Below are 10,193 nucleotides of genomic sequence, written 5' to 3'. Positions count from 1 at the left end.
TCTTGTTGCACATTCATCCAACGGGAAAGGATGCAGCGACATGATAATGCAGTGGAGCAATACGCGCCTGAGTCGGATTTGCAATTTCACAGATCCTTCACTCACCGTCAACTTGGTAGCCGTCTCAATATCATGGCGGTTCATCCATCTATGCGGCCTTCCAGTCACCAGTCCTTCCCTTCTCTCCTCCGGGTTAACAGGAAGTCAGTCTTCAAGATCAGTACAGCCCATTCTGACATTTGTGACGACTTGGGGAGTTAAAAATCATCATTTCCTCCTCAATGATATTAGATTACTATCTCCATTGACAAGGAGAGTGACAAATAGATTACCAACCACTTTGAACTTGACTTCTTTCCTTATGCTTTACAGGGCGAAAAGGAGAGACGACTGCCTGCCAATTGCATACGTACATCAAAACCTTGTTGTTGGAAGTACAAAAAACCACCCTGTAGAGACTGAGTACCAAAGAACAAAGACGGCAATGAAAGTGCTGGCACCGACAACCACTTAAAGAAGTTTGTCGGGACGACTGTCACAGGAAACCAACTTATGCGAATGAAGGAATGGCCACCGACGTCGACCAAGCACCAGGAGCGAGGGTGGAAGAATATTGAGTGCGAGGAAGAGGAGGTAGGCGAGTGGGTAGCCGAGGATGTCAGTAAGAGCAGCAGCTCCCAGGGCAGCGAAGAGGAGTTTGCCCAGCACCTCGGCGGTGGAGAGGATGGTGTAATGAGTAGCGCGCGCACCCTCCACAACCTCGCTTCGCGTGCATTCCATCATGAGGGTGAAGACGATGGTGGTGATGGCTCCACTCACTACCAGCGTTGCATTCATCAGCGCCACGCCTGTAGCCAAACAAAAATGTTCCAACTTACACTACGTGAGTCCACTTCTCTATTGACAGCATCTGACCATCCCACATTCCGCTCGACTTCATCGTTCAAAGCAGTACAACAGCAAATAACTTTTGGCTGTTGTCTCCTCTTCTCATTTTTGCTTTCCATTATGGGGGAGAAACTTGATCCCACAGAATTTTGATCAAATGCGGTGACTACTGCATCAGAAAATGCCAAACGCTGAGTACAAACTGCGCGTAAATTTCAAGACGACTGGAGACAGTGAAGAAAAAAATGAACGTCAGGCTCAAATAAAGCCTGTCCTCCTCGTTTAACTCGTCTGAACTTCCCAAGGGTGCGAAGGCAGAGGTGGACGAGGGAAATCTACCAAACCTGTTACACTCTATCCCCACCAGAGGCAGACACGACATCCACACTAATGCAACTCAGGGCGCCTTATACAGGAGTGGTTAACATCGCCCGATGAAGCTCATTCTACCGCCTATTCCCCATTCAAGAACGAACGGTATACCGCAGAAATATCGTTACACTTAATTTAGATTATTAGAAGAGTGACAAGCCAACTCAGCACTAGCCATGAGGAATTTCGGCGAATAAGAGAAGTAGACAAGTTGAAAATAAGGCAAGGGAATAAGATCACTTACCAAACCAGTGACTGACAAAGTTGATGGAGAACGCAAAAGCGGTGAGCAGTGAAATGACCACGATACGACAGAGGAAGAGGAATTGAAGACTATCCACCGTATTCCTAAATTGCAACAATAAAAGATCGAGACAATGTGGCCAATTGCCTCCCTAAAAAGTGGGCAAAATGACACTGCATGCATCAGTTAGTCGGTCTTTTAGAGCATTCCTGGAAAAATGATGATAGTTAACCAACATGTCTTGCATGTTGAAGTAACGATCCATGTAGTGTACTATTCTTGCCCAGACATCCAAGTTAGCTGTAAATTCAACTTCAAATAAGCTCTCATTTCCATCCCATTTTCAGTTTCCAATCGACTATTCGGCACCATGACTAGGCATTCGTTAACATCAGGAGGAATATCAGGGTCTGATGGTGGAAGAATGTGATAGTTATTGGTGCATGCAAGACGTAGTTGCTAAGCTTTCGCTGTCACACAATGTAGGTGTAGACTAAATGTCTGAGTCTTCACGTCAATCATTACCGAACGCTGCTCTTATCAGTAGCAGCGCATACGCCTTCACTACGATCGAGATAAGAGAGTTTTCTTTAATACCGAGTAGCCATCAAAACCACTCAAGCTGTTTGAAATAGTTCTGGGTCATGTATTTCACTTCTCCACTATCGTCAAATGGCATACGACAATATCGATGGAGAGTCAATCCCTGCAGTTGTGGAAGAGAAGTAAACTGGTGCTGTGCAGCAAAGATCCAATCACATCGACGAGATTTTAGAGACATTTGAAGATGTAAGGGTTCAAAGAATAAAGGATGGTCAAATAGTGTAACGTCAATGGTGGACCCTTATTTATGATTCGTAAAGCATGTATAAACAATTCTGTAGATTTTGCGAGTTTCCAAAGGTCACTCCAAATAAATATGCCGAATACTACATTATCATTAGCAAGTGCTTTGAATAGTGTGATGACCAAGAAGTTCCTCACAAAAAACAAGGGGAACGAAAGGTGTAAGACAACTTCATGGCTACTGAAAACGACCAAAAATTAGGTTTCATAGCAAACTATAGCAATGCCTCCCATTTACTGAACGTACATACTCTGCATTAAAACAGGCTCTGCAATCTGATAATGAATTGGGTGAGGACGAGGTGTTAATAGAGCGACTTGACATTTCTTTGGATGTATGTTTACCTATACGAAATTGCACACCTCAACTGGTGTATTTCTGCCTGACGGCACAGTTCCCCACCTATACCTCTAGCCCCCCTGTTCACATAGGTGATAAAAATAAATCGTCTTTCACGTCGGCATTGTTCTATCACAACTTCAAAGGAGACTTGGGCAACCAAATTAGTGCCAGTGCTAAGTGAATCTGATTTAAATGAGAAACAATCCTGCTCGCGACGTCTACACCCTCCAAAAGAAGGGAATCTGGCAACTCACTGCAGAGGCATTAGAATTAAGTCTACTTCTAGCACCTCACTATACAAAAGAACCACTGGTCTCAAGGAATATATCACCACATTGCCACGAATGAAACTGCATGTGTCGCGATTTGACATACAGGAGGCCACAAGGAATCGTGATTGCTTAAATAAGCCTTCGACGGAAAAGTTTCCAATTGGCTAGTGTACCCCTTTCGATGAAAAATAAACCTAGGTTTGGAAAGCTGTTCAAATTCAACTTACAATGGTGTCTATACGCAAATCAATGCTTAAAGAATTCTGGCTGCAGGAAAATAAGGCAAAATATTTAGACTTTAAGCCATTTACCTCGTCGCAGTTACTACTGGTGTAATACAATTGGCATGTTTTCTCGGACAGTTTATGACTACTATGGCTTGTCCTAAATCGCATCGTAGACGCAGTATATCATCTCAATTTCAGCGCACCAAAAGAGATGTAGTAGGGCGCTTGAATTATAGGCAAGTGCACTTTTTGAAGCTCTAAAACATAACTTTAAATAAAGTGAATCTCTCAGTATCGCGGTGGCAAATATGTGAAGGATAAACTATTGCTAGTGCTCGGTTAAAGCCGTCCGTCCTTGATGGCAACAAGCCTAGGAAAGGAGCTCATTCATCATGAATGACTACTCCTCCACTGAGACTGATAAAATGGTCAGCTGATAATACCAAGAAAGCTTATGAAAGTTACGATTTCCTCTTTGGTGATTAACCAATGAGGTACCATCCAACCACCACCTAGCGAGCAGTCAGCTAGAATGCTGAATCAGACCCCGTGTTTAGCAGTGTGCGGTTAGTGGAAGGATCACGTCGGGAGAAACACTTCGCTTCCCACAAAAGAAGGATAGATATCAATTAACGCTCAAAATGTGCTTCTAGTAAAAGTAAGAATGAAGCCATTTTAAAGCAGAGAGGAGCGATGATTTGTGACGCAAAGGCCATCATATTTCCCCATTTGCATCAGTAATCCTGGCTGCAAGGCGGGTATGGTAATCTCCTTAATTTATCCAAGAAATTAATGAATTCACTCCATAAGACTTGGAATATCTGTCCCATAAGTTGATTTGAAAGTAAAACGTTCAAATGAAAGTCAGTCAACGAAAAGCAAACAAATTAGTGAAGGCAGGTGATTTTGGAAAGGTAATTTTAGTTGCCCAAATTCTAGGATTAGTAAACATGATTTAAAATGGAGAAAAAATAGAATCTCTTGTACGTTGGCCACTAATATCGTACCTACATATCACCTCAATTTTTCACCTCAGCCTCGGTGACACAAATATGTGACACGTGTTCCTTACTCGGTTATGATAACCGATTGCACAAAATCGTGCCAAAACAGACTGACTGACATTAAAATGGGATGAACGATGTACCATGTCCGTGAATAACTGCATTTGTAGTTGACCAGTTCGTTGATGAAAGAATTTGTATCATGTATTGTAACAATGGAACACATTGAGTTCGCCGATTTTCCCCTGAGACCCTGTCAGCTAATGTTTTTAAAGTACAACTTCACTACGATATCTTTTCCTAACATAGAAGTCCTCAACAATGTTAAAATTTTTTCGTCAAACCACATTAAAGTGGGAGTTACCCAGTGCTAACAACTCGAACTCCGAAGACGAAATGAAAGTGAGTGGGAAATTCATTCGTTTTTTATCATAACGGCAGTAAGTGAGAAAAGGGTTTACTACCACCAGAGCTAACACACTTGAAAGCCGGCGCCCTGCAATTTTATTTATTCTAGTCTTATCCTCTTACTTCAAAAGGAAATTTGGTAAGTTGTTTATTTAAAGTAAACACGCCATTTACTGCATGCAAATATCAAGTTGATGAAACATTTTTATAGAAATGAGTGGAAGATTTATTAGGATAAAATAAGCGTTGTCAGACGGGTGGAACACATGAATCCACGAGGCGCTTCTTGAGATCAAAGTGGTGTACGTAAATCAACACTAATAAAGCGAGCGGAAGCGGTATATTTACTTTCAAATGTTTTTTTTTGAGAAAACCAAAAATAATCAACTTAAACATGACATGAGATTTCTCGAATCATCGACATATGCTGCGATATGGCAAAGTAGGTTGGTACATTTCTCGGTGCAGATCAATCCACTTATGCAATGCCCCCTATTCTGGTATCTTCTGTTTCCCACAGACTTTGAACTCAGCCGCGCATCATAAAATTCCTATTAAATTCTGTGGATGGGACTCAAGCTTGTCTGTTTTACGAGCAGAATCCAACGACCTTTTAAGGCTGAAAAATTGGCAATAGGGGATTCGGAGAAGGATAAAATTGTTGATGGTGACTCAACTAGCATTAAATTGAGGGAAACCTATTCTTAAAAATGCTAAGGGAGTACAAGTTGCTATTGGTTAAAAGATGTCAAGATCACACCTATATCGATCAACAACAAAGTGGTGGTGATAGTTTGACAGATGGATTACGCACTGATAACGTTTGACAAAAGGTAGGAAAGACTATAAAGTTATTGAGGTTTTCTGTTGACTAATAGACCAATTAGTCTTTATGCGCATTCCAACCTTACTCCAACACATCAATGGTTACATTTCAGCAGTCCACCTACCATCCATTCGCGCGCCTAAGGAGCACCCCACCATAGCAGGCTTATTGTGAGCATAGGATTTGATGATCTGATAGTCCGGTATAATTTTTTTACTCAACTTTGGCTAATATCTGGTTAATACATCTCCAACGCATGTAGGAAAATCTTTTTCGACGACACTTAGAGTGGACAAATCAATTAACAGGACCGCAGACCGCAAAACCCACTCAGGAGAAGACATTTTGTGGAAGAGGTGAGAGATACTGCCACACCCCACCCTCCGCATCTCTCTCATAATATTTTTCTCATTCGCAAGTGACCAAGTAGATAATCGTCCAGAAATAGAAGTGAGATAAGGACACAGGTGGCCAAAGCAAGGTTATTTTCGTCTTTGGAAATAAAGTACTTTATAGGTAAAAATTCCAGTTACCTTGTGACCCTCTGGGAAAAAGTGCTAGATTGTCCTGGTGAGCATTTCAAAGCATGGAGAGTTGTAAGTAGCTTTCTGCAGTAACCTGATTTTTTTATAAAAACTGCACGGGATCAAATTGAGCTGCGTTGCATTTGAAAAGGTTGGCAAATTAAAGAGAAACCACTCTAAAGCCCTAATCTTCGAAAAAAATTTCAATTTTCTTCACTTTTGAGATCAGAAAAAAAGAACAAACAAACTTCCAATCCAAACAAGTAGATCGCTTTTGTCAAATATTCCAAAAAATACATCTCCCACGGCTGAAAGAACCTTCGGGTCAAACCAAAAAACCCCTTCGAATTACAGAAACCAATGGAATACTTAAACCAAAAGTAAATCAAACTAAGTTTGGCTGTTAAAAAGGACGAATTTTGCGTTAAAAAAATCAAACATGAAATATTACTATCCTATGGTGAAAACTAGGCACTTCTACAAGCGATATTGGCACATGAAAATGGGGTGTAGGGGAGAAGAATATCCTGCTTAATTTAAAACAAAAGACCAATATTTTTCCGAACAGGTACCCACCTTTTCATTCGATTAACATCGGATAAATTAAACCTATACCTCGTGGAGACAATACAATACCTTTAAAACAAGGACGTTTCGCCAGTACCTAAGCCGGCCTAGGCATTCAGTAATGGTCACTACAAACGTACAAAAATAGTCGCTACTTGGCATCATACAGTAGGGAGTGAAAAATTACCCAAAACGACTTGCTATGACAGAGGCAGAGGACGAGCCAACAATGGAGAATGCCTGGCCGACTGCACCAGTCCAAAAACCCACAACGGCCATCGGCATGCCATGGTCGAGGAGCATCAATGGCAACATATTCATGGCCCCCATTTCACCCAATTTGTAAGACAGTAAGAGGACGATAAGTCCCGGGGTGGAGGGTGAATCGAAAAGGGCCGTTTGTAGTACCTCACTGTAGCTTTGCTTGTCCTCTCTCTTACGATCTAACCAGTGGCGAATGAAACAAATCTTTAGAAGCAATAGGGACGGGATCAGATTGACCTAGGTGGGAAATCGTTAAACGACTTTGAAGAATACGCGATTATGTCAATGTATCTAAGAAAACAAGTAGTTTGATAATAGTATAGTGTTAAGGAATTTCAACAGGCTATGTGCTCCACAATTTATTAATATTCATGGTAGATCTTTTCAGTTTTTGCTTCACTGATTTCGTATGAAAAAAATAGTAAAAATGTAATAAATGCTTCTAATAACCTTATTAAAAAAGTTGTCATTGCCCGGAGGCCTTCACGAATCTTTAGGAAACCAGACATGCGATTGCTCGAGCAAAAACAATATTCGGATTTGCCTCATTATTCTCTATTTAAAAAGTTATTAATTTTCGGCAATATACAAGCTCGGTGAACCCTAACTAACGAGCAGGCAAATCGTCAGCACGAAGAACTGGCGTGAGGAAACAATTTACTCTAAGTAATTAACATTAATAGAGGGCTAAGAACTTTTAAAGAAGTGATGTACAGAAACATTAGTAAGTTATATTTAAGGCAAAAGTTGTGAAAATTTCTATCTGTTACTTAGTTTTAATTAAATATATTCAGGATCAAATAAGCTCATTTTGTGGTAAAAAGAAAAAAACGGAACAGAATTCGACTTTTTTTTCTAAGTGAGAATATTGGTGTTACCAATCCTGCCCTGGACCAGTAAGATGATCATTCATTACAAGTCTGCAAATAGATGAGGCACTGCTCAGTATTCAATCATGAAAACGCACATTCCAGTTTAAAGAACGTGCGCAAGGCATGTAAATAATGTGCGTACAGAGGACAGAAAATGCTGTTCCCTACAAACGAATCTCGTACCCTTATCACCAGTGGTATTTTGGACCCTCTCAGGTTCATCGAATCTTTTATAATAGGTTGCAACCCACAGCCCCAAGGCATAGAATCCACAGAGAGCAGCAAACACCACCGTCGAAGAAAAGAACGAAAAGAGCAATCCACCACCTACTATGGCACCAAATTTGTATCCCACCACCTGAGCTGTGTTGCCACGAGAGAGTTCAGAATGACTGAGCATACCTGTAATAGAAGAATGCCTTTAAGCATTTTGGTTTATACTGTGCATCCTTTTAGTCTCTTACGCAAATGGTCATTCATTCTTAGATTAGTAGACCACAGCTATTCTGTACATTGAAAATAAATCTACATTTTAGACTAACAAGCAAGATTACTTCCTTGAGGATAGCTGGGGGCCCTACGTACCAATAGCAAGTGAGTCCACAGCAATATCAAGAGTGGCCGCGCAGAAATTGAAAATGAGAAGGCAGAAGGGTAAAATTCGAGTAGAGGAAACCAATTGTGCAGCGGAAAAAGTGGAAAGAAATGAGCTGCAGAGAAGGAGCCCAGTAATGCACAACTGGAGCCAACGACGTCGCGTGCCGTGACTGTCGACAAAGGGAGCGTAGGCGCTTTTAAAAACCCAAGGGAGGTAGAGGAGCTTGTAGAAACCAAGAGAAGTAAGAGAGGAACCATGCGAACGAAGAATGAGCGGTAGGAATCGCGATTGGAGTCCGTAGGGAAGGCCTTGTAGTGAATAGAAGAAGAAGAGTGCAATGAGGTGTGATGAAGACTAAAAATGGATTAAAATTCATGAGGTAATAAAGACCTAATCAACAAATGACTGACAAATTACCGGATACATCGTAAAAGGGAATTTCCACAAAATTTCACAACAGGTTAGATCAGCGGCATTAAAATGAACACATAGTGTGCATACAATGTCTTTCATCAACCCTATGGTAAGATACTTTAAAAATATGTATCATAATGACACAATATCGATCCCCAAAAATAAAGGTGTAAACTCACTAACTGGTAAGTCATGCTACAAACAGGCTAGTTCACCTCATTCAAGAATGTGGTGTGAGCGAAAAGGTTATGCAAGGCAAAGTGTGGGCTGATATTAGTGGTCAGACAGCGTTAAACAAGATCAAAATCAATTTTTTAATAACCACACTGATGCAGTATTAAGAATAATTGTGGTTTCCAACAACAGTAAATTTTTCGAGCGCTTAGATTAAAAGTTTACCCAAAAACACTTTAACTTTCACATATCTCAATAATCTGTAACAATACCTAATAGAGGATCCATTAACACTGATACAAGGCACGACGTTATCGTGTTATTTGAACTGGAGCCCTTTTGCTTGAATTTTTTCCACTATTCAGTGCAAAATCAAAGCTACACCACCCACAAAGTGGCAGCGCTAAGTTAAATCAGGTCTAAAATTACAAAGATTTAATAAATTATGAAGGAACACAGGGAATTACAAATCCTAAAAAAGTGAGACACGATGGCAGTATCGTGTACATTAACATTGGCTTATTAATCGAAGTGAGTACCTAGCCGAAACGTGGGGAACGAAATTGTTTTATCTTGTTTCTAGATGAACTCGCTAGATGCTAATTAGCTGGTTAAATAGATTTTACAGTTTGGTGCATTGGAATGTGATGGTCGTTGATTTACTCCCGACTTTTTAAAGGGGCCGCTTAGGTGGACTGCCATTGTACCTACTCCGGATGAGCTCTCCTTCAGGGAAGTCTCGGTGAGCCAGAATCTAATCGGGACTTTAAATGTTCATCTCAGCATGCAGCTGATTAACTTCTCCTTAAAGTAAACAAGAAGAAATCTAGCTTTATCCCACGTAATTACCCAAATTCGTTAGTTTATGATAAAAAAAACCAAAAAAACTTGTAGTAGGAACAAGTTTTTTGTGAATAAATATAAGAAGAAAGCTTGCCAAAGAAGCTTACGTAATCTTTGCCGTTGAGGTTAGATGAATGGGGTACTCTCTGAGCAACATTTTATTACTCTAATCATCCACTAGCACAAACTATGGTATTTTTCTAGTAAGGCAAAAGTCGATCAACAATTTCACATCTATTATTTATTTCTCCCCATGGGACATAAACATAGCATATACCAATGCACTGTGTTTCGTGCGATTGTCTAGTGTCGCCACTTGGAAGGACTCAAAGAAGTATGGAGTGAAGAATACAGAGAATGAGGTGAAGCGATATCAAATTCGTCCCTGAGGTCCTTACCTGCTGGCCACTTCTCAGCTGAAAGGTACAGTCAAGTCAACAGGTATGGCAGTACCGTCCCCTTTTCACTTATTACATTACGTGGATGAATTTAGCCAGAGGTGATTTG

General features: G+C 40.6%; 1 protein-coding gene across 1 annotated transcript; it reads right to left on the bottom strand. All coding sequences in view use genetic code 11, as the record gives it.

The window, feature by feature from the left end:
- Positions 1-510: 510 nt before the first annotated feature.
- On the bottom strand, positions 511-9,843 carry EGR_03852 (Major facilitator superfamily domain-containing protein 3; the record flags this gene model as incomplete). The annotated part of the gene is made up of 7 exons (XM_024493101.1): positions 511-848; positions 1,505-1,608; positions 6,709-6,964; positions 7,841-8,059; positions 8,243-8,609; positions 9,555-9,597; positions 9,794-9,843. 7 exons carry the CDS (start codon positions 9,841-9,843, stop codon positions 511-513), a joined length of 1,377 nt encoding a protein of 458 aa, XP_024352562.1.
- Between the last annotated feature and the right edge of the window lie 350 nt (positions 9,844-10,193).

This window comes from Echinococcus granulosus, assembly GCF_000524195.1.
Source record: "Echinococcus granulosus chromosome Unknown EG_S00021, whole genome shotgun sequence".
In the NCBI taxonomy this organism is placed as follows: Eukaryota; Metazoa; Platyhelminthes; class Cestoda; order Cyclophyllidea; family Taeniidae; genus Echinococcus; species Echinococcus granulosus.
The sequence above is the reverse complement of the archived record's forward strand: the minus strand, read 5'-3'. Positions and strand labels throughout refer to the sequence as shown.